The 24577-nt window shown below is 42.2% G+C and overlaps 3 protein-coding genes across 8 annotated transcripts in view; all 3 read left to right on the top strand.

The window, feature by feature from the left end:
* Positions 1-1274: 1274 nt before the first annotated feature.
* ZNF165 (zinc finger protein 165) lies at positions 1275-12520 on the top strand. Of its 5 annotated transcripts, XM_070046758.1 has the most exons (5): positions 1375-1488; positions 5057-5539; positions 5884-6022; positions 8182-8310; positions 11865-12520. In XM_070046758.1, exons 2-5 carry the CDS (start codon positions 5129-5131, stop codon positions 12062-12064), a joined length of 879 nt encoding a protein of 292 aa, XP_069902859.1. In that variant the 5' UTR covers positions 1375-1488; positions 5057-5128; the 3' UTR covers positions 12065-12520. The 5 variants fall into 5 exon arrangements, with proteins under 5 accessions (XP_030705567.2, XP_069902859.1, XP_060164173.1 ...); XM_030849707.2 differs by lacking the exons at positions 1375-1488; positions 11865-12520 and adding an exon at positions 1275-1353 and having other exon boundaries at positions 8182-11855; XM_060308190.1 differs by lacking the exon at positions 11865-12520 and having other exon boundaries at positions 8182-11855.
* A 3555-nt stretch (positions 12521-16075) lies between these two features.
* The window catches only part of LOC115848780 (zinc finger protein 135-like), a 13771-nt gene continuing 5269 nt past the window's right edge, over positions 16076-24577 (top strand). The window contains 4 exon segments of the mRNA XM_070046759.1: positions 16076-16202; positions 18111-18787; positions 18919-19066; positions 24149-24576. Of these exon segments, the coding sequence (XP_069902860.1) occupies positions 18771-18787; positions 18919-19066; positions 24149-24576 (593 nt within the window). The 5' untranslated portion in view covers positions 16076-16202; positions 18111-18770.
* ZSCAN16 (zinc finger and SCAN domain containing 16) overlaps positions 18930-24577 on the top strand; it is a 26188-nt gene continuing 20540 nt past the window's right edge. The window contains exon 1 of one of the 2 annotated variants that reach the window (XM_060308209.2): positions 18930-19066. The gene's annotated coding sequence lies outside the window, so the exon portion shown is untranslated. The remainder of the gene's footprint in view (positions 19067-24577) is intronic. The other variant, XM_060308210.2, reaches the window with a different exon arrangement.

The following is a 24577-nucleotide window of genomic DNA, read 5'->3' as shown; positions in this document are numbered from 1 at the left end:
TAATGTCCTAGAGAACCATCTCATTGGGGTCTGGATGCTAGTTTCTTTTATAGAAGGGGGTGGGGAGGCGGAGGTTAGGAAATAAAGTTAAAAGGTCATAAGTCTTGCAAAATATCCCCTGGTTTGACCATCCTCGGGTAGGGGATGTGTTAATTTCTTCTTTCTTGCAGCCATTCACAGGTGAGCAGAGTCAGAATGTTTCCCTGTGAGCTGAACAAAAGCTGTGGCAAAGCAAGAGAGGCATGGACATATATACACTAACAAACGTAAAATAGATAGGTAGTGGGAAGCAGCCGCATAGCACAGGGATATCAGCTCCGTGCTTTGTGACCGCCTGGAGGGGTGGGATGGGGAGGGTGGGAGGGAGGGAGACGCAAGAGGGAAGAGATATGGTAACATATGTATATGTATAACTGATTCACTTTGTTACAAAGCAGAAACTAACACACCATTGTAAAGCAATTATACCCCAATAAAGATGTTAAAAAAAGTTTACTGCGGTAATCCAAAAGAGAGATAATAGTGTTATCAACCCATCTTAGGAGAAAGGATGAACACAATGCTATATTCACAAATGGAATATTATACAGTAATGAAAATGAATTTTAACTCGACAATATGGGTATATCTTAACTTATTGAGTGAAAAGAAGCAAATTCAGATTACCTATGACATGATGCCTTTCAGACAAAAACAACTAAAATTAAAAGCCTATATTGTTTGGCCATGTGTATGTATCAAGCAGAACTATCTTTTCAATAAGTAAGGGGACACAAAATACAGAGGGAGACAAGAGAAAGAGTTGTAGTAAAGGTTAGGTTATTGTCAACGTTCTGGTTCTTATAGATTTGGTAATGGATTAAAGAATGTTCACAATTTAGGGTAACGCAAAGTCTTAAACCAGGCGTTATGATTAACCCCGTTTTGCATATCTGCGGTCCACCCGGGTTAGGGACAAACCAAGGATTTGGGAAAAGTTTCCCATAAGTCCAAAGGTGAAGTTTGAGCCGCGTCCCTGCTGCGTTGGCTTCCATTTCATGGCCCCATACTGAAATGGGATGAAGTCAAGGATGAGGACCGCATGGGAGCTATAGAGGCAAGCTTATTACTACAAAGAGAAGAAAAGACGCCTTCTCCTTCAAAGTCTGAGGACTTCAAGACCGTAGCGAAGACGCCTGGGAAATGGAGTCCCGGCTCCTGAGGAGATCCGAAGGCTTCTGGGAAGCGCAGTCCAAAGCCGGCCTGTCTCCTTCTGCGCAGCCTCAAAAGTCTCTGTGGAAGGACGCCTGGAGGCGTATTGCAGCTCCGTCCTTCCACCGGAAGTGTCCGATCGGAACCAGCCCTGTGGGAGAGGTGAGTCCGGCTCTGGGGCCTCAGATGTCCGGCCCTTTGTCCCCTTTAAACACCCAGTCCCTATCATGTTACCTTCGGGATTGCAGCAGCCCTGTGGCGCTCTGGACCGGGACCTCAGAGGAATCCCGAGGAAAGGTGGAACTAGGTTTGGCGTTGGGAGAGCGTTCGCGCCCTCCTATTTCGGGAAAGAATATGGGTTTCCATAGTTACCTCCGCCGCGCGTGACGTCATCGTTGAGGGCTAAGAGGGCGTGGTTGGGGGGGCTCGGGCATTCCTGCTTGCGGAGATTACAGGGTCACTGGTAAGAGGAGTGGCCTGACCCAGTCGGGCAAGGCGAGGAAGGGTGGCATCTGTCTTGGATCGGCTGCGTTCTGCCAGAAGAAGACTGCCCCACGGTCCGCCCCTGACTCCTGCTTCTCATGGGAGGAGTAATCTGCCTTTTCGCAGGAAAAGTGGGGACATCCCGGCATCCTCATGAAATTTACTCACGCAGTAAATATTTAGTGTTTCCTGTGTAGCGGGGAGGCCGCGAAGCCAATATTGAAACCAATATCTCGTTCTAGAATGAGAGAGAAGACAGCAAATCAGGCAGTTGTAAGACTGTAAAGTGCCTCAATTTGAGAAACACAAGGTGCTGTGAGAGCTGTGAATCCCCTGCTCTCTGGATTTCCCCTAACTGCCATCCCTCCGCCAACAAAACTACCCCCCCACCCCCGTCCTCGTCCTACCCCAACATACACACCCAGAGCCTACCCATTCACCAGGAACCTACTCATCCAACAGGAAGCCTGCACTTTACGAAACTTCCACCTTTCCCAACGTAACTAATTACTCCCTACTCTCTGTCCTAATGGCATTTGTTTACATATCTGCTTAGCTATTTTTGTAACTCTGCTCCAACACAATGATTGTAAAGCACTAGATGCTCAATAAATGTTTATTAGCTTGAGATTAGTAAGACATTTGAAACCCAGCTTTAGGGGGTATATATCAAATCCTTGAGAACTAGATGATTTTATCTAGAGTTGTGGACTGTTTTAAGTGGATGAGAAGTGAGTAAACATCTGAAGACAGAACTTTCAGCTATGTGAGGAGATAACATATGTTGTAGAATCAGCTGCTTAGCATGATAATTTAAGTTTAAGCTAGGAATTGTGGATTCTGTAGGCCTACTTTACTGTTCATCTTCCTACGCTAAATGAGATAATGCCCATAAAGATTTAAGACACTACCTGGTAAACATTTAACACGTCTAGAAAACATAACAAGAAGTGAACTTAGGTCTCTATATCAAAAGAATGTCCCAATAAATTATGAAAGATTGAGACTGATATATATACCATAGCTCTAACCCCCCATTTTCCTCCTCTATCATTGCTAAATTTTGTTCTTACTTTCACCCCCTCAAACTCTGTTTTCCAAGGTTCAATCTGAGCCTGTGATCTTCATTTCATACTCTTAGACAATTATCCGCAATATTTATCTTTAACTGCCCTTTCCATGGATCTTATCTAAATCTGTATTTCCATTCCTAACTCCTTTCCATTAAAATCTCTTAATATCTGTTGGAAATGTTTTTCTAAGTGGACGTCTCATCATCTAAAATACAGAATATCCAAAAGACAAAGCAATTAGGAAACTCAAATTTCCTAATTTACATTTTTATCTAATAAATCAACAAATGTGGGAACTTAAGAATAAATATTAATAAATATTAATAATGCTCCTTAACCTCATGGAGCTCCAGTCAATTGTTGAAAAAAAAAGAAAAAGAAAACAGCCAAACAACTAAAAATAATACAGGTTAATATGTGTTGCATCCACAGATGTTGTTTTAGGAACTGCAGGAACTCAGTAGAGTTGGTGAATTCCTTATAAGAGGTAGTGCAATTCTTAGTCACTCCAATTACACCTGCAAGCTGGTCTCATTATCAATCTGCTGTTCTTTCCCACTTCCTCAACTCTTTGCTCTCCCTTCCTTTTTGCCTTTCTGGATCTTTCTCATCCTTTATTGTCCAGTTTAAGCCCCACCACCTGTAGGAAATATTTGCACACATACACACACATTCCTTCCTTACCTCAGAGCTCTTAAGATATTCAGTGTCTCTACCATGCAATTTGTTTAGTACTTCGGCTTTCAACATTTATCAAACATTTTCAATGTGTGTGTCACGTGAAACTTGTTTTGTTATTTAAATGTTTTGTATCCATGTGTGTTTTATGTCATTTCTTTCTAACTATTTTGCAAACTCAAATACTATTTTTTAAATTCCTTATATCTGTACATCAGAATAGAGAATATCTAGGCATACCCCATACTAACCAGGTCAGCATATCCAGGGGCAGGGCCAAGGAATCTGTTTCTAACAAAGTTCCCACATGACAGTTAGGCAGTGAGCTCAGCTCTGAATTCAGACTTTCTTGGAAACCACTGCCATATAACTTCTAGCCCAATGCTTTGCTGTGTTAAGATTCTTAATAACATACATGTCTGTGCAAGAGTCAGTAGTCAGCTTGGTGAAATGTTGAGTAGAAGAACATGAAAGATTGGTACTTGTATTTTGCTATTGTACTCTGGGGCTTCACCTCTCAATTCCTTTATTCAGTTTTTCAGTCCAGACACCAGACTGACCATTCCAAAGTGCTGATAAGACTTGAGGAACTCATATCTTACAAAAAGACTAACAAAAGACTGATAAGCAAGTCTTGGCGCTGGTTTATTATAATTTACTGGTGATACGATAGGCCTCAATGTCCAGGACATAGACTGAGCCATGAAACCAGAAAGGCAGAGAAGGAATTGTTGGGACAAAAGGAAACCTACCTGAGACTTTTGGGGAAGAAGCTAGTTACACTGACTGAAATTGTTAACCTCTGGCTGTCAAGAAAAGTTGCCTATTTTATTATTTAAGAGATTTATAAGTAATCCTAGTTCCACATTCTGAATAGATAATTATAACATTCTAAGCTTGTATTTCCCCCACACTTTTATGAGTATAGTAGCCTCTTTATGTTTCTATCTTTTCATATTGGTCCATCCTAGAAATAAACAATATATCTCCACAAACAGTATTTGTCAGGCCATTCTGCTCAGAAGCTTTTGTTGGCTCCCCAGTGCCTAAAAGATAAACTCTGAATTCATGAACTTGACATTTGAAGCTTTCTTCAATAGGGCCTTTGTCTCTATAATTTCCTTATACAAACCTACTGACATTTGCTTTCCCACTTCTGTGTTCCTACCATTAACCAGTTGTTCAAGCTGTTCCTTGCTTGTAATTTCCTATTTCTTTCTCCCACATCCTAGTCAAATCCTATCCATTCATCAGAAGGTAGTTTTTTAATTAAGCTTCTGACCATTGTAACCTACTGTGCTCTTTTCCATCTCCAACTTTATGAAGCACTTCTGTCATTTTTCTGTTGTGATGGTTATTTTCTTTATGACTAATAAATAATTTAATTGCATGTGACAAGTTACCATTCAATATTGCCTTATATTTATATTGTCTTATATTTAATATTTGTAATTTAAATTATCTTATTTTTAAAATAAAAATTTAAGCTGCTTTTAGGTAGAAATTATGCAACAGTTGTATTCCACAAAACAGGTATTTTAGTGCTTTTAAGTGTATAATGAAGAATAACTATTTCTATGATGTGATATTTTGTCTTCCTAGACAGTAATAACAATTTTTTTATCCCTCAGGAGAGCTCTTTAAACTAAAAAAGGCCTTTCACAGAGCAGAAGTGGGATTCTGATCATACATTTTATCTCAGGATGACAACAGAATCAAAGAAAGCTGCAGCTCAGAACCTTCAAGAGGATGAAGAACTTCTGATAGTGAAGATTGAAGAGGAAGATTTTGTCTGGAAGCAGGACACTTGCTTACAGAGAAGTGATACCCTCAGGCAGGAGCTCTGCCGGCAGCTGTTCAGGCAGTTCTGCTACCAGGATTCCCCAGGACCCCGCGAGGCACTGAGCCGGCTGCGAGAGCTCTGCTGTCAGTGGCTGAAGCCAGAAGCCCACACCAAGGAGCAGATCCTGGAGCTACTGGTGCTAGAGCAGTTCCTGACCATCCTGCCAGGGGATCTACAGGCTTGGGTGCATGAACGTTACCCAGAGACTGGAGAGGAGGCAGTGACCATACTGGAAGATTTAGAGAGAGGCACTGATGAAGCAGTACTCCAGGTACAAAGGGGATGGGAGATCTAAGACCTCCAGGATGGGTGGAGTCCCACAAAGGGAGAAAAGGGCCTGAGATTGATATCTAGTGAGCTTTGTAGGAACTCGTAGTTCAGTATGCAGTTATGTCTCCTTCCATCTCTGTTTGGTACCATACTACCTTTTATAATTGAGTCAGACTTAATTCTTCCTTCCCCAGTTTTATATTATTGAGTTGGCCAAAAAGTTTGTTCAATCCAAACGAACTTTTTGGCCAACCCAATACTACAGGAGGTTCTCTTTGGTTTTGGAAGATGTTTAATTCCAACAGGGATTCTCTCGTAAGCTCAAAGGTACTTTGTTTTTCTCAGATTCCAGTCTGTGGACATGGACAAGAACTAATCAGGAGAAAAGTGGCACCCCCTGGACCACCACTTAGTGTCCAGTTCCAGCCAGCGAACACCAAGGTCCTTCATGGTGCTTCAGAACCCCAACTCCTACTGGACCGTGGTAAGGGACAATACTCTCTGTGGTGCACGTCCCTGAAGAACTGGGACAGTGAACCTCCCTTCTCATGTTAGTCTTCATAACCGTAGATGGTCCTTTCCTTTATTACTTCATGAGAAATGGAGAACTTTTTTCTTGTGTGTCATTGGCCAACCAGAAAAAGAGAGAGAAAAAATTTGTTTCTTATCCAAAATGTCTCCTTTTTTTCATTTGTTCTTTATCCATAATATTTCCAAAACATGAGATGTTTTCATGTTATGAGCAAGTTAAAGGAAAGAAAATGAATGAGTTGAGATGTCAGGGAATGAGAAAAGAAGCAAAAGGGAAAGAAACACATTCACAGAAACAAAACATGTTCATAGAGAAGCACATACAATGATAGAGAAAAAGAGAGGCAAATATGTGATGATATACTCAGAAATAGAATATAATTCACAGATACATAGAACAAGATCCATATTGTTGCCTTTGTTTATTTTACTTTTGGTTTTACAAAGCTCTTTTATGTTTTTATAGAAAGTTGGCCATACTTGCACTGACTACCTCCACAGAATCCTCATTGCTATTCAAAAACTCATTGTTTAAAAAGTTCATGGACTTAATATCACTTTAGGTGATATTAAGGTGATGCCCAAAAATAAACCCAAGAGTAAATTACAGTAATTTTTTTTAAATTACCCAAATTCTGCTTTCAAGTTTGCTCTGGAAACATTTCCGTTCAGCCCACCTAAAATTGTAAATTTTCCCACCCTAAGACCAGCACTGCCTAACCCCCTTTACTGGCTAGCTTATTCTACACAAAGGACACCCTATAACAAAGAGGGGCTGCTTGATTCCAGCATAATATAGAGTCATGAGCACAGTATATGGTTGATGAGCTAGAAGGTAGGAATTTTGAGGACTAGATCATAGTCCTGGAAACCAGTGTGAAGAGCTCAGGTGTGTCGTAGAAGAGATTAAGGGTTTCTGAGTAGGGTGTAAGAGGATGACAGGGTTTGTTGTTATTGTTGTTTTATTTTTGGCTGCATTGGGTCTTTGTTGCTGTGCGCAGGCTTTCTCTAGTTGCAGCGAGCTGGGGCTACTCTTCGTTGCGGTGCATGGGCTTCTCATTGCGGTGGCTTCTCTTGTTGCGGAGCATGGACTCTAGGTGCGTGGGCTTCAGTAGCTGTGGCACATGGGCTCAGTAGTTGTGGCTCACGAGCTCTAGAGCACAGGCTCAGTAGTTGTGGTGCACAGGCTTCAGTAGCTGTGGCACATGGGCTCAGTAGTTGTGGCTCATGGGCTCTAGAGCACAGGCTCAGTAGTTGTGGTGCACGGACAGTTGCTCCGCAGCATGTGGGATCTTCCCGGACCAGGGCTGGAACCCATGTCCCCTGCATTGGCAGGCAGATTTTTAACCACTGCACCACTAGGGAAGTCCCAGGATGACTGGGTTTAATGACAATCAGTCTGGTAAGGGTATTTAGGATGACTGGGAAGAAGAATAGCTCAGAGTCAGAACAGCAAGGAGGCTGTTACAGTTATCTAAACAGGAAGCGGTGAGGTTCTATAGTAACAGAAATGTAAAGAAAGGGAGGTATATAGGGGACATTTAGCAGAAGTGACAGAATTTGATTATCCATGAATGATGAAGAAGAAATGGAAGGGTGGATTGGATGGATAGATGGATGGAGGTTTCTCCCACCACATACATACCTCAGAGTCATTATAACTTTACTTTTCTCAATGCATCTATGTCCTCATCTGCTCTCTTTGAGATTGTGCCTCCCTTTCATCCTCTAAGCCTAACACTAGAAATATCATAGACCCAAAGTTCCTCAAGAGCCCTCTCATTCACATTGCGTAGTTCTTTCTCCTTACTTTGTTCCCCACCCCCATTCTTGCTGGTGGTGATCCTCTTCCTAATCTTTTCTGTTGTATCTGCTCATCCTCGGATGTCTGTTTCCTCTCTCTGCCAACCACTGCATAAATAACTTGCTTTTACCAATTTTTCTTTCTTTTGTATCCTCATCCATCTGTCCTCTAATTACAAAGGCCACACATTTTTAGAGTGGCCAAATGAAGTACCAATAGGTAACCATCTTGCGTGTACCTCAAAGTTTTATTTTCTATCAGCTCAGCAAACAGGTATTTACCCCTTTATTTTTTCATCATTATTTTAGATAATGAGAGTGAAAACAGTGGATCCATGCCAAAGCTGGAAATTTATGAGAGAATGGAATCGCAGAGAATTATATCAGGAAGAATTTCAGGATTTGTGTCAGAAGGATCTGCTGAGCCTCAAGACATCTGTAAGTCTACAGGCAGGTTAAAGAGACAACAGGAAATAGAATCAGGGGAGTCTCAAAAACCATCATCAGCTCAGGATGGAGGTTTTAGTAAAATCCTCACCCACAAAAATACACTTACAGGTGAAATAATAAGTCATGATTGTTGTGAGAGAAGCTTAAATCTGAACTCAAATGAATTTTCACACCAGAAATCTTGTAAACACAGTACCTATGACCAAAGTTTCAAATGGAATTCAGATTTTATTAAGCATCAAAGAATTTATGCTGGAGAAAAAATTCACCAATATGGAAAATCTCTCAAGAGCCCAAACCTTATTAAACATGCAGCAATTTTCAGTGGAGAGAAAACCCATCAGTGTAATGAATGTGGGAAAGCTTTCAGACACAGCTCAAAGCTTATTAGGCATCAGAGAATCCACACTGGAGAGAGACCTTATGAATGTAATGAGTGTGGGAAAGGCTTTGGGGGGAGCTCAGATCTTATTAGACACCAGAGGATTCACACTGGGGAAAGACCCTTTGAATGCAAAGAATGTGGGAGAGCATTCAGCCTGAACTCACATCTTATCCTGCATCAGAGAATTCACACCAGAGAGAAACCCTATGAATGTAGTGAATGTGGGAAAACCTTCAGAGTGAGCTCACACCTTATTCGACACCTGAGAATCCACACTGGAGAGAAACCCTATGAATGCAGTGAGTGTGGGAGAGCCTTCAGTCAGAGCTCACACCTTAGTCAACATCAGAGAATTCACAAGAGGGAAAACCTATTAATGTAAAGAACTTAAATTCATAAGGAAATAGAAAAACGTGAAAAACATTGAATAAAAGATAAATACTGGGTGAGATGAATGACTGTAAGACCAATGTCTCTTTATTCTCTCTCTCATTCTCAGTTTTCTGTTCTGCATATGATCTTCACCTCTGTGTGTCTGCTTTCTGTGAGACAGTGGATGTACCTCTTCCGTTGACTGCTAAAATCAAACCAAAATAGCAGAATTTGGGGGAGGCTAATAAATGGGTTAGTCTATGGCAATGAAAATAAAAAAGAGGACGCTCTTGGGAAATAACCATGATTACAGTGTGGGGGGAAGAAGATTCAGGTAAAGAGACTGATCATCAACTCTAGTTAATGATTCTCCACAAGAGGAGGTAGGCTAAGCCCAGGAGTGGAATAGCTTGAGCAACGTACTGCAGAACAGTTCTTTTGGAAGATTCCTTTAAAGAATGAAGACACAGCACAACTAAATTAGACAGTCATGTCAAACAAGAGGACATATGCAGTGGTGGCATTCCAATATGTAAGCCAAAATCTGTGTTCAGAGGTCATGCCAGGAAGTGAACAACTGGAAGAGCATTTAAAGCAAGAGACCATAATCCAGAGATTCAAATAAGACAGGAGGGGAATAGAAGCAAATTAGGCAACAGCTAGGGTTAGAGGTAAGGAAAGGTGTTCAAATTGAACTAAACCTTAGAATTTGGAGGAGATACACAGTAGTATAACTGGGATTTTACTGCCACGTACGCTGTGGGGTTTTTGGCACCTTCCTGGGTAGGTGGATAGAGAGTGTAGTTCTGGGGAGCTCTCTTGACAGAAATAGGGTTCTCTGGCTACTGACAATTGTGGAAGAGGGCTGAAGGAATTAGTACTAAAAATATAGGTCCCGAAACTTTATTTCATTGCTGCTGGCTGCTATTCTCTCCAAAAAAGACCTAGAGGAGAGTGTAGAAAGGGTAGGTATCTGAGAGAAGAGTGGAGAGGAATCTGCAACAAGTTGGAACTCTACCAATGATTTCAGGATATAAAGGTGAATCCTGCTCTACTTCTTTTACCTTTTAGATGAGGCACATTTGAACTAATGTGAGAAATAAAAACATATTTAAGGCCTAAATATTCTATAGTATATAATGCTTTTATATGAAAACTCTGGCTAGAAACAGAACTCCCATATGAGAAGTATAATCTAATGAACAAAATTTTCCACTAAGAGGCTTTATAAAAAAAGTCTTAGCATTTATTTTTCAATGACCTTGAACTAGAAATGTCCTGATAGGATCTAAATAACCCAATATTTGTTTTAAGGTAATGTTGAACCCATAGTTTCTTTTTACAGGCACTGTGCTGATAAAACCTGTCTCATGATTGTACAAATGCTGTTATTTTTACCATTTTATTTTATTTTATTTCCCATTTTATAGTTGAGAAAACTGAGCTGTAAAGTATCTGGCACAAGACACATAGTAAATGGTGGAAGCGGGATATAAACACACATACTATTCCAGTGCCCTAGTTCTTAACCTTAACCTTGACTATGTCACTGACAGTATGACAACGGGATATAAAATTAGAAAAGACAGTACTGGGGAATTCCCTGGTGGCCCAGTGGTTAGGACTTGGCACTTTCACTGCAGGGGGGCCGGGATTCAATCCCTGGTCCGGGAAACAAGATCCCGCAACACAATTTTAAAGTTAGGGGGAAGGGGTTTGTATATCACCCTTTTAGAACACTAATTCACCATACATTTTAAAATCAAGGCGGCAGCAGGGACCTGGTAGGCTAGGCAGCGACTTTGCCCTGAAGGCCCCGAGAGACTACCACGAAGACTACCACCCGCCTGGTTAGCGGGCATTTGGGCTTGTGTGGCCGGGGGGCTGTTGCCCAGGGTTTCAGAGCTTCTGTTGAGGTTCAGGAACAGGATTCCAGAGGTGAAGGCGGCAGCTACAGGAAGGGGCTGCGACTTCAGATTGCCCCCCCTCACACCACACCACACACATGCACACTCACACACCTGTCTATGTTGCTAGTGAACGTCTGCACACCATTTGATCATTTACTGATCATGATCAGAAGTCTTATCTGTAGATTTATTTGTAGTAGAAAACACCAGCATGCTTGGTTTGGTATTTCTGATTTCATCCCTTTGTGGCCAAGCTTCACGTTGTTTCCAAATTATAAATTGTATTGTTTGTCTTGCCAAGTTTGTGCTTTCTGTCACATGTGACAAAATTCACCAGAATTGTCAGTTTTCCTTTTGAATTAATATTTTAGTGGTTCATTCAATGAGTTTCAAGATGACTAGTCTTCTTTTAACCTCAGTTAAAGATTTCAGTAACCCTTGGCATTTCTCTATGTTAGTAATGATTTATTTTGCCTTAGGAATGACCCCAACAAATCAGCCCCAGGGACAACCCCCTTGAAGCAGAGACTGCCATATACTCCCAACCCTTGGAGTAAGAGTTTACTCAAACTGTCATAGGCCATACTGGCTGCAGCTTTGGCTATTAAATATCAAAAGGAACAGAATAGTCTCCTGACAGTAAAAGAGGAGGACAACACTACTGTGGGAGCAAGGCTGCAAACCTTCAGTCTCTACTCACCCTGACTAGATATATTAGTCTCCGTGTTTCTACTACCTCTTGAGGATGGAATAAGACTGTGCACATTCTTTGTCTATTGTACGCCCTGAGAACTGTTCCCTAAGATGTCTTTCTAAGGTATTAACTCTTGTTCATTCATTGAGTCTTTCACACCCCAACCATATCTTGTTTCCAGGCTGTAGCCAGTGCCTGTGGAATGGGAGTGCATTCCGAATTTCATCATCAAGCGACACAGAAGCCACCAACTATTCCTTTCCAGACTATGAAAAAGACAGCTTAAATGAGAATTCCAGGCCATTCACGAGCAAGGTGAACATCAGAATCCACCTTGAGAAGAAGGGAGTGGTTGAAAGCTCTGACAGTTATCCAGGTTGAACAGCAACAGGAACACTTTAGACATAGGAAACACCATGCTGAATCAGACTGAATATCCATCCTCTCAGGTACTGCATTCCAGCTTGGGTTGCATCAACAAAGGACATGATGCAGAATAACATAGTGCTGTCCTCCCTATTATCAGCATCAGCAGGAAGCTATGCACCAGCTTTCCTAACTTCATTTAAAAACCTATTTCTGGGGCTTCTCTGGTGGCACAGTGGTTGAGAGTCCGCCTGCCGATGCAGGGGATACGGGTTTGTGCCTCGGTCCGGGAGGATCCCATATGCCGCAGAGGAGCTGGGCCCATGAGCCATGGCCACTGAGCCTGCGCGTCCGGAGCCTGTGCTCCGCAGTGGGAGAGGCCACAACAGTAAGAGGCCCGCGTACCACAAAAAAGAAAAAAAGAACCTATTCCTGACTGATCTCATAAAATAAAAATTATCTTTATTTAAACCTATTTGTATTTTCATCATGTGTAATTTCATAGTCTAACCTCTACTGTACATTTAGTGCTTGCTCTGTAAAGTAAACGTACTCTTTTGTCTTAAAATTACCTTTTCTGACTCCCCTGGATCACCTAACGCCATTTTGTACCCTCTTTCCTATTCCCTTATAATAGAAGCCACATCATCTACCTGATCTTTCCGACTCACCTAAGCCTTGTTTGTTTGGGTTTTTTCCTTTAGTCCCTATAGTCTTAAAGGGTCAGAAATGATTCTAAAATATCTCCTAGATCTGTCCTCTTCAGTATTACCTCCTCAACTGAAGAAGGGCCCTTCTTCAATTTACCAGTTACCTGGAAGTCCTGCCATTTACAACAATATGGATGGACCTTGAGGGCATTATGCTAAGCGAGGTATATCAGACAGAGAAAGAAAAACACTGCATGACATCATTTATAGTTGGAATCTAAAAAAACTGAACTCATAGAAACGTAGTAGAATGGTTGTTACCAGGGGCTGCAGGTGGGGGAACTGGGGAGATGTTTGTCAAAGGGTACAAACTTGTAGTTAGAAGGTTAATAAGTTCTAGGGATCTAATGCACAGCATTGTGATTATAGTTAGCAATACTGTATTATATACCTGAAAGTTGCTAAGAGGCTAGATCTTAAATGTGCTCATCACAAAAAAAGATGAGATAATTATGTGAAGTGATGGAGGTATTAGCTAACACTAAGGTAGTAATCACATTGCAATATATGTGTATCAAATCCAAATGTATGCCTTAAACTCACACAATGTTGTCAATTATATCTGAATTTTTAAAAAGACAAACACAAAAGTATTTTTTAAATGTCAGTATCTTGAAATGGATTCACTCTGACATGAAACCATGTTTTCCCAAATCCCACTATTCATATGTCATGACTATTAGCTTTTAGATTAATAATAAATAAATGAAATTTTATTTTATTTATTTATTTTTTGGTTGCACCATGCAGCTTCTGGGATCTTAGTTCCGCTACCAGGGATCAAACCCAGGCCCACTGCAGTGAAAGTGCTGAGTCCTAACCACTGGACTGCCAGAGAATTCCCATAAATGAAATTTTAAATTCATGCTATACCAAAAAATTGGATTTAAAAATGACTCTTCCTTTATTCTTTTCATTTGAAACCAAAATTTCTCAGTCTCAAACGTAACTTCTTCTTATAGACCCAAGTTTTGTTTTGTTTCCTGAAATTTAAAAAAAGTCTTAAAATATTAGAGCCCATCTTTCCCATCTGAAGGCACTGCTCTCCATATTTTTTAAAGAACGAATATTTGGTTGGAAAGACAGCAACCTTTATGTCTTCTGAATGTGAAATTTTTATAAAGGCATAATAACAAATGCTCTGCAATATATACCTTAGGAAAAAATTTTGGTTTATATTCTGGAAACACAATTGTAACCTGTTTCTTAAGTGGTATTTGTAAGGGTTTTTTTTTAAAATATTTATTTATTTATTTGGATGTGCCGGGTCTTAGTTGCGGCCCGCGGGATCTTCATTGTCACATGCAGGATCTTTAGTTGTGGCATGTGAGATCTGGTTCCCTGACCAGGGATGGAACCCGGGCCCCCTGCACTGGGAGCAGAGTCTTAACCACTGGACCACCAGGGAGGTCCCTGTAAGGTTTTAATATATATTTTATTTTTGTTTATTTCTTTAATATGTCATACTTTTTCTGTTCGTCCATTTTGCTTTGGCAGAGCCAATACTCACCTGTACTACAACATTCTTAGACCAGCACAGGAATGCATGTATTCAAGATACCTTCCACATAATACCTTCTTTTATCCTCATAATATCCTTACTCACCACAGTTACAAGGTTTTTTCTCCAGTATGGTTTCTCCTGTGCTTGATAAGATTTGAATTCCAGCTGAAAATTTTCCCACATTTATCACCTGTTTGTTTGAAGGCTTCTCCACAGTTGCCTCCCTTGTAAGGTTCCCCACTGAGTCTGCTAGATGGGTAGTGCTAGCTTCAAATATGTGTGACTTACGCAGTCACACAGTGCCTTAGCACTCAGAAGTGTCCTGCTTTCAGAAGGTCAAGAGCTTGGTTTAATGCCCTGTTGTCACAGTCCTGAAATTCTTAACTTTATCGTTCAAACTGTGTTTTGTAAGTGAAGTAAAACAGGACAATAGAGCATGTGCCTGAACAGAGGATATGCCCCCGTTCACGTGTAGCATTTGTAATCCCTCATGAGCACAAAATTCCAGTGGACCCACAATTCATGAAGAGTTCAGCAAGATGCAAAGTGAGTATGAAGTGGAGCAGAATAGGCTACCCAAAAATGTGCCACTTTGGAATGTGGATTATTTTGAGTTGAAAACTACCAGGACCCAGCAGACTCAGGAAAACTTTTACCTCTCCCTTAACTACCGGAAATAATTTAGACTGGGGGCCTGTGCTGGAAAATGAGCTATTAACAGAGATAATTTTTTTCATTTAAAAGACGTATCTGCATGGCAGGGCAAACATCTAATTACCAAACATCTGCTCTTCTTATCATCCTGTTAATTACCCTCCTCCCCTTTGAAGCCCCAGACCCCTATCCCATTCATTAGCTCAGGATGGCATGTAAGCCTCTCTTATCTTCAGGGCTCCTAGACATAAAAAATTAAATTTGTTTTTCTTCTGATAATCTGTTTTATGTCAATTTAATTATAAGACCAACCAAAGAACCTAGAAAGGTAGAAGGAAAATTTTTCTTCCCCAACACCTGCTTCCCACTCCACTTACCAACTTAAAAAGCCTACAGAGTAGAAGTGTCCTTTAAAAGCTACAGACCATCAGTTGTTAAATTTTTCCAGTAGACTCTATTCTCTACCTGGGGTTCTAATTTTCCTAAAGAAAACTTTTATAGTGTCCGAGCCCTGCAGCAGTCTCACATTTTAATGTCAATACACACGATAAGCCTGGAAATTGTCATTTTACCTTGAGCAGTGGTGGTCTCTCTCACTGTGGCCACGCTGTAGGGATCCCAGGGCAGGTCTTGGTCACACATGCGTGGGGTGCATCCTGTCCCTGGGCTGTGCAAACTTGGGCAGGTCACTTAAGCTTTTTGCGTGTTTCCGGGTTGTAAGTAGAACACACAGCACCGCACCCATCATAGCGTGCCTTAAGCCTCCTCCTTTCCCTTCCTCTCTTTGCGAGGCATTTATGATCCAGACGGAGTGACTGTACTGATGGGAACACTGCGGACACATTCTGGTTGCGCGATGTGCCTGCCTGGTAAATACATTCAGGTTGACGGGGGTCGGGATGGAGTGGGGGATGCTGTCCAGGGAGGCAGGTTGGCAGGGAGGGGAAGAGGACTCGGGGTCGGTGAACAGGAATTAGACAAATGATGCTCGGAGGGGAAGCGCGCCTAGGAAAGTCCCCGCCCGCTGCCCCGCGCGGGGGAGGGCGGAGGGACTCAACGACGCGGAGCTGGCGCTCGGACCCTCTTTTTAAGATGAGGCGAGTCACAAATCAAAACCCCACAGGCCTAGGCGTCCTGATGTGCAGACCTCGCTGCAGGCACGGGGCGCTCGGCCAAGCCAAACGGCTCGGACCTTCCCGAAGCCGGCGGAAGCGCAGGCGCAGGGCTGGGCCGGGTTCGCGGACGCACTTCCGTCGCCTGTAGGTCTGGGGCTCCGAGAGGCTGGGTAGGTCTGGGTGGCCGCCTTCCCCGGGCGCTGGTAAGACTGGCGGGAAGACGGCCCCCCGTTGGGGCCCGGGACCCCGAGGTCGGCTGGGCGCGGGTGGGAGGAGCCACCTCCTTGGTTAGTCGGCGCTGGAAGTGCCCCCGGAGACCCCGCAGCCGCCGGCGTTTCTAAGACTCGCACTCCTGGGTTACTGGCGCTAACACGAGTAGTTCTATTCTGACCACCCGTTTGTCCAACGTGGCCGCCTACTCCCGGAAGCTTTTTGTGGTCTGCCAGGTCCTTGTGGCTTGAAGGACACAGACAGCCGACACCTCCTGAGCCTTGGGCTAGTGGTTGGTCACAATGATGTGCCAGTGCGGTAAATGAGAACGGGGTTTGTAGTCTAGACGGTTAACTCACTATATTGTCTTACTCTTTCGAAGATCCAAACCAGTGGAAGACATGTATAAGCGGCTCCATGTCCTTTATCTTGAATGATTCCTAAAACAATCTTTCTCCAAGCCCAGTCTAGAATCCCCTAAATTAACCTTTAGGGCCGGGAAGGTGAAGGTGTTTTGGAAAGTTGCCCATTGAGTAACAGATGCCAGGCACAGAGAAGGCACTAGAGGGCCTCCTTGCATCGTCCTATATTCTGTCCCCGGAAACCTAGAAGTGTACCTGAGCTCGAGGCGTGATCCCTGGAGCCAGCACCTGGATGACCAATTCACAGTGGTAACTGCATCCCTCTAACTGAGGTCTTACTAAGTGCCAGGCACTGAATTTAATTGATTCTCAAAATAACACTATGTAATAAGGTCTGCCGTTTAGTTAATCGCACTGTAACACTATTTTCCTGGTTTTGTAATTGTGCTGTGGTTATATAAGATGTTAACTAGGGGAAGCTGGGTGAAGGTTATAGGGATTGTTCTGTACCTTTTTTCTGGCAATTTTCTATAAGTTTAAAATTATTTCAAAATAAGACGTTTAAAAATCTCTACGATATTTTTAGAGAGGGGAAAACAGAAGTTTAGAGATGTTAAGCCACCACACATAAGAAAAGAGGATTCAAGCCCAGGTCTTTTGGAATCCACAGCCCGTGCCCTTAACCACTGCCTGCCATGCTAATTAGTTGGTAATCCACATTTCTGCAAACCCATAGGCCCTGCTTAAGTCTGTTGCTACATGGAAAACTGAAACCACCTACCCCCACACAGCCTACTACCTACACTAACATAATTTGACTGTTCAACTGTCTTCCCTAAATGTAACTCCACTATTCCACTTCTTTAGCAACATACCTTTACCATTCCAGGAAATTCTTGCCCTAGAAAGTAAAAGTTGCCGATAATTATATTTGTTTCAAGAACTTGCCCCTCAATCCATTTATGTGAACATCAAACTGTTCAACTTTCAATGGATAGGATCTAGACATTTTGTAACCGTCAACTCAAATTCTGCACCTTGCTGTGCCCATCAATCCTAAACTATTGTATCATGATCCTTGCCCAATCCTTATCCTGCTTTGAAAGATCTGCCTTAAGCCCCCAAAACCTCATAAATATCCTGACTTTGCCTTCTTCCCTGGGAGACACTACTAAGACTCTGTCAAGTAGTACTCTCTAAGAATAAACTTGGGCTGGCCTTATCAACTGATTGTTTTGGTGTTATTTGGAGGAAGCAAGCATCCAACAATATTCCCAGTATTGTCAAAAATGCAGTCTCCTGACAAACTTCCCTTCTCCTACTTGGAAAAAGGTTTGAATTGCCTTAAACTTATTTTTTTTTAATTTTCTTTATTGAATTCTCTTTAATTTGGGATTGAGCCTCCTTTTTCTTCTAAAACAGAAAGATTAGACTTAGTGTGTGAGCTCAAATATTGAAGCAGCCTGCATATACATATCTTTTTAACTATGGTTTCTGTAACCTTAGGAGTGTGCCCTAAAGGATAACACGTATCAGCAATCCTCCTCTTGGCCCATTGGAGTGGGAATAGCTGCTGTTTTCCTTCCAGATGTTCCTGAAGAGCCAAAAGGGCTCTTCGAAGTAACTAATAAAAAAGGGCCTGCTCGGCTTCCCTGGTGGCGCAGTGGTTGAGGATCCGCCTACCGATGCGGGAGACACGGGTTTGTGCCCCCGTCCGGGAGGATCCCACATGCCGCGGAGCAGCTGGGCCCGTGGGCCATGGCCGCTGAGCCTGCGCGTCCGGAGCCTGTGCTCCGCAACGGGAGAGGCCACAACAGTGAGAGGCCCGTGTACCGCAAGAAAAAAAAAAGAAAAGGCTTGCTGTGAGTCAGAGATCTGGCACAAAAGGGAGCAGCCAAAACAACCAGGAGTTATTCTGCCAGCTCTTCCAACATTTCTGCTACAAGGAGACTCCTGGGCCCCATGAGGCCTTGAGCCAGCTCTGGGTGTTCTGCTGTGAGTGGTTAAGGCCTGAGATGCACACCAAGGAGCAGATGTTGGACTTGCTGGTGCTGGAGCAGTTCCTGACCATCCTGCCTGAGGAGCTCCAGGACTGGGTACAGGAGCCTCAACCAGAGAGTGGGGAGGAGGCAGTAGCTATGCTGGAAGATCTGGAGAGGGAGCTGGATGAATCAGGCCAACAGGTAGGAAAGGGCCCTATGCTCAGCAGAGAGATAGTTGGGAGTGAGCTTCCAGGCTGGTCCTTTGTGGGGTCTCTGGGTATCATTTACTCTGTTGGCCCTTCAGATGCCTAAATGAGCTTGCTTGTCCTCAGGTTTCAACCCAGGCCTGTGCACAGGAAGTTCTTTCTGAGACATCAGTACCTCTGGACCCAGCTAAGAAAGCAACATATCTCCAGCCTCAACCCATGGAGATCCAGCTTAAGGGTGAATCTCAGGACGCTCTACAGCAACAGGATTGTGGTTAGTATTGACACTTAGGTCATATGGCTCGCCTGGAGACCTTAGAATCATTCATCATTCAGCAGATGTATATTGAGTACTTATTATATGCCAGGCACTGTGAAAGGCACTAGGTGTAGTAAGCAAAGTGGACATGATCTTTGTTTTCATGGAGCTTATAATAATCTGATGACAGAGGCATTAAACAAACAACTAAACAAATAAATGTGCCATGATAGATTGTACATGGGGGGAGAGGGATGACAGAGAAGGTGTCTTTGAGGAAATAACATGGTAACTGAATCCTAAAAGTAGAGTAGGAATTAACCAAGTGAATAATAGAGGGGAAAGCATTCCATGCCAAAAGAGCATGTGCAAAAACAAGTGTGAAAGAAATTGGTGGGTTTGAAAGATGGCCAGTGTGACTGGCACGTGGAGAGACAGGCAGAGTAGCAGAGAGAAGATGGTCAGGAACCAGAAAATGGGGGCTTTGTGGGTCCTGTTAAGAAGTCAGTAAATCTTTACCTTTCACTGTGTGTAAGCCTAGCTCTGGGTTCTCTGAGGATCCCTGCCCTAAAGGGGTTGAGTATCCATAAAACGATAGCTGTTGATTTGAGACAGTGAATGATTATGTGCCAAATTGGAGATCAGGTTCTTAGGAGAAGAAATCTACTTCTTCAGGCCCTGGTGGTAGCAGAATGGCTGGGATTTGAACTGGGTCATAAAAAAAAACGGGTAGCATTTCATTGGGCAGAGAACATCAGGAAGGCTGTTGCTCATACTTCCTCCTCTTCTAGCTCTCTCTGTCCTGCTACCCTGTTCTTCAGTTCTTCAGTGGAGATTTCTAGTTATTTAGCCCATTTTTTTCCTCCCAGTGCTTCTTTCCTTCCCTGTCCTATCAGGCCCATGACATATTTGGGTTTTGCTAATATGCTCAACATTCTCCCAGCCACCCTCACTGCACTGCCACACACATCACCACCCTGTTGGATTCATAAAACACCACCTGTGACCATACCTTCTCCACTTGCCTGCCAAACCGACTCAGAGCTATTCTTCGAGACTCACCTCAGCTGTCGCCTCCTTCAGGAAGCCTTTCTTGATACTTTCCTACATGTTTGAGTTATGTGATACCTCTTGTGCATACCTGTCACAGCAGTTAGCATATTGTATTTCCACTTCACTTGTCTGAAGCTCCTTCCATTGATTACAGTTGGTCATTCTTAGGAACCAGTTTCTTTTTTAAATGTGAAATGGACATTTTCTTTAATACTAAGATGTTAGTTAAGTTTTCTGACATGTTTTATCAATTTCTGAGGCACGATTCTTACATGTCAGCACCTTTCCTCTGGATTCACTCTTGTTGAAGTTCATCCTTTAATAATCATTTTATTGAGTCATTTGTTGAGACGTGGATGGATCTAGAGACTGTCATACAGAGTGAAGTAAGTCAGAAAGAGAAAAACAAATATTGTATATTAACGCATGTATGTGGAACTTAGAAAAATGGTACAGATGAACCGGTTTGCAGGGCAAAAATAGAGACGCAGATGTAGAGAACAAATGTATGGATACCAAAGGGGGAAAGCCGTGGTGGGGGTGTGTGTGTGTGATGAATTGGGAGATTGGGATTGACATGTATACACTGATGTGTATAAAATGGATGACTAATAAGAACCTGCTGTATAAAAAATAAAATAAAATAAAATTCAAAAATTAAAATAATAATAATTTTAGCAAGATTCTTTGGGTAGTAGACTTAGCCTTTGCATGTCGGAAAATACCCTTATTTTGCCCTCCTTCCTTTTTAATCATGGTTTAGCTAGTGTAAAATTCTAATTGACAATTTTTTTTCCTCAGCATTTTGAAGATACTACTTCACTGTCTTCTAGCTTCTATTTGCTATTAAAAGGTTACTATCAGTCTTACTGCCTTTTAAATTTTTTTAGGGATTCCATCTTTATCCATTAGTGGCTTTTAGATTTACTCTTAACCTTTATGATCTGAATTTTCATTAAAAAGTGTGTCCTGATAGGGTTTTATTTTTGTTTGTCTTGCTTCATCTGAAAATGCTCTTTTGCTCTAAGATCTCATGTTTTTCTTCAATTCTCGGAAAATTCTCAGCTACTAATTCTTTAAATTGTGCTGCTTTTAAAATTCCTTATATTATTTTCTTCTGGAACTCCCAGAATACACTGATTAGAACCTACTTATCAATCTATTCATTTAGCCACTTTTTCACATATTTTATGTCTTTGTCTCTCTGTGGTGCATCCTAGTGGATTCCTCTTCTGTTATCTTTGAGTTTATTCTGTCTCTAGTTTATCCACTTCTAAAATTTCTATTTAGTTTTTATACCACATATCTTTGTTTCATTTTTGCTTATTTTATTTCATAATTCCATGCTTATTTGCCATGGATGGTATGTCATCATTTAGCTCTTTTAGGTATCTTTATTCTACTAATTTTTCAGGATTTTTGATGAAAATAACTTCATCTGGATTGAATTCATGTTCCAATTGACTTTGTGAACCATCTTTCTTAGTGTTCCATTCATTCTGAAATTTTCTTATCTAGGCTCACTTTGAGTTCTTTCTGATCTGTTTAACATCGTCTGCTTCCATGTTTAGCTATTCTGTTGTTACTGTTACCTGGCCCCCTGGAAGCAGGTTTTAGGGCTCCTGTTTCATGTCATACACAAATATCACCAGTGTAGTCACAGGCGTCCAGGTGGCTTGACATGGTTCTTGGTCAGAGTTGTATCTTTCTCTGTATGTGTCTGTGTGCTTGTGTATGTGTGTACCTGCGTGTCCCACCCAGCCTCTGGCATCAAGCAGTGAGCTGGTGCTACTCCTTTCAGGAAGTAATTTTAGGTCCCCATTTTCCTCTGGGACTAAGATTTCAGTCACTCTCTGGGGCCCAGCAGACCCACAGCTTCAACTGTAGCCACCGTGTGTATTTTTGTTTCCATTCTGGTCTGCAGAGATGTTTATCTTACTTTTTAGCACAGATGGGTTTTTAGATTTATTTTTATTTTTTACTCAGTGTATTTAGAGCTGAAGTGTGAACTCATGGCGCCATCCTGCCTAGAAGTATACCATTTTCCCCAACCTTTTTTAAATTTATTTATTTATTTATTTTAGGCTGTCTTGGGTCTTCGTTTCTGTGCGAGGGCTTTCTCCAGTTGCAGCGAGCGGGGGCCACTCTTCATCGCGGTGTGTGGGCCTCTCACTGTCGCGGCCTCTCTTGTTGAGGAGCACAGGCTCCAGACGCGCAGGCTCAGTAGTTGTGGCTCACGGGCCTAGTTGCTCCGCGGCATGTGGGATCTTCCCAGACCAGGGCTCGAACCCGTGTCCCCTGCATTAGCAGGCAGATTCTCAACCACTGCGCCACCAGGGAAGCCCCCAACCTTTTTTAGACAGTTAGAAATTGAGTTTCTGTGCTGTACTTTATTATATTAATCCATAAATTTTTTTCTCATGCTGATACGGATTTTAGTTCTATTATATGTGCAATGCTGCTTTGTAACCCATCTGCAGTAGCCATTTTTTATTTGCTAATGGCTCTAAAAGACTATGTTCTTGCATAAATGCATCTCTTTGTGTAATTTGCCTTTAACTTCTACACAGATATATCTAATGTAACTGTAACATAAATTAAAGTTTTAAAGCACCTAAGTACTTTAAGATAACCTTATATAAACCACTAACAATGAGGGTTTTTTACCATAGTGGCAAGCTGGTTTGGTGAGGAAATTATTGCAGGTTCCTGTCCTAAAAGGAAACCCCGAGGAAAGGCTTCTCTCACTCTTGGCAACATTCTTTCTCAGCTCTGCCTTATCTCTGGGTTTCTGCCCTTCACAGAATGGGAGCTCCAGGACCCAGAAGTGGCTGTCACTTTTCTCAGGCAGACTGCCAGTGAGCTTCTTCCCTCATCCACACTCTCAGAAGTCTGGAATGTGCTGTTTGACCATGGCTCCTTCTCACCCCTCATCCCAGAGTCTCTTTAGGCAACGCATTTTGGCACAGTCAGCCCAGTGCTTCTGCTTAGAGTTAGGTCTGACTTGTACTACATCGTAGATCTTCAACTGGCTCCATAGTAGTCTTTCCCTTTTTTCTCCCATTTAATATCTTTTATAACACAAAGCAAACCACTTTTCCCTGCACTATTTCTACATGGTTATAAATTCTGCCCTTTACTCTGGGTCCTAAAAATGTGATTACTTCAGGGAGAACATGGCTTGAATGGGACAATCTCACTTTTTCTCAGAAACTGTTGATCATTGAGGAAGTGGCCACATCTCCCACCCTGGAAGAATGGGGAGTGTCGGGACTCTGCTCAAAGGAACCTCTGTAGGAAAGAAAGGCAGAGGAATTATGGAATCATGCTTTCCTTGGATGAGGTCAGATGGGAGTCTAGGGTCTGCTAAAGAACCTTCTCTGTGCTAGTACTGGTTTCCTGGGAAATCTCGAATGACCCACAGAATGTAGCTTCAGGTCTGACAGATTTCCAGTGTTCTTTGCAAGAAGAGTAGTAATGTCTCTGGGAGCTAAAGCAATTTCTGTCTGTCCCCACATGAGAACATCCTCTTTTACCCCCTGTGTCTAGACTCTAATCTCTTTGTCCTGCCTGTTTACAAATGTGATACTTCTCTGTGGCTGATCCCAGAGGCCTTCAGAGCAACCTACACAGAACTGTTTCATGACTGCAACTTGGTACCTGCCACTGTCAGCTTCCTCTTTCATTTTGTTCCTCCCACTTTCTGTTCTTTCACCCCTCTCTACTCAACTTTTGGCCTTCCTGGTGAACCCATTCTTATCTTAGGTCTTCTTCTGTTGTTTATGATGCTTGTTCATTGGACCATTCTTAATCCTCCCTGATGTTTCTCCACTCTTTTCTTGAATCACCCCCTCCCAGTCCAGCCACTGTTAGTCCTCTCTTCCTTTGCCATCTCCCAATTTCCTCCTCAAACGTTGTAAAACCATTTTGTTGGTATATTGAAGCTGTGTACTTCTAGTATAAGTGTTTCATTTTATTTCCTGTATATTTCAGTGACATTTGAATACTGTATTTTTTATTTCGGATGATGTGATACGAATTGAGAAAGAAGAATTGGTTCAAAAGCAGGAGCTTACTGTAGATATGGAATCCCAAGAAAAGTTATCAGACCAAATCAATGGAGAGGCTCTTGAATGTGGAGAAACCCAAGAACATGAAGGATGGACAGAAAGGTATCAGAGAAACACTTCAAATGACAGAAGATATAAATGTGATGAATGTGGAAAAAGATTCACTCAAAACTCAAGCCTCATTAGACATAAAAGAATCCACACTGGAGAGAGACCCTGTTCATGTAATGTATGTGGCAAAACTTTCATTCAGAGCTCACAACTTACTGACCATCAGAGAATACATAGCCAATTAAAACCGTATCAGTGTGATGAGTGTGGAAAAGCCTTTTATTACAGTTTACACCTTGTTCAGCATCAAAGGACCCACACTGGAGAAAAACCTTTCCAATGTAATGAGTGT

This window comes from Globicephala melas, chromosome 11 (assembly GCF_963455315.2).
Source record: "Globicephala melas chromosome 11, mGloMel1.2, whole genome shotgun sequence".
Taxonomy (NCBI): Eukaryota; Metazoa; Chordata; class Mammalia; order Artiodactyla; family Delphinidae; genus Globicephala; species Globicephala melas.
The sequence above is the reverse complement of the archived record's forward strand: the minus strand, read 5'-3'. Positions and strand labels throughout refer to the sequence as shown.

Excerpts from the sequence above, each read along its gene's own strand:
- ZNF165 (XM_030849707.2), top strand. The coding sequence starts at position 5,129 with ATGACAACAGAATCAAAGAAAGCTGCAGCTCAGAACCTTCAAGAGGAT. Across the intron at positions 5,540-5,883 it reads CTGATGAAGCAGTACTCCAG|ATTCCAGTCTGTGGACATGG; the intron begins GTACAAAGGGGA and ends TGTTTTTCTCAG. Across the intron at positions 6,023-8,181 it reads CCAACTCCTACTGGACCGTG|ATAATGAGAGTGAAAACAGT; the intron begins GTAAGGGACAAT and ends TCATTATTTTAG.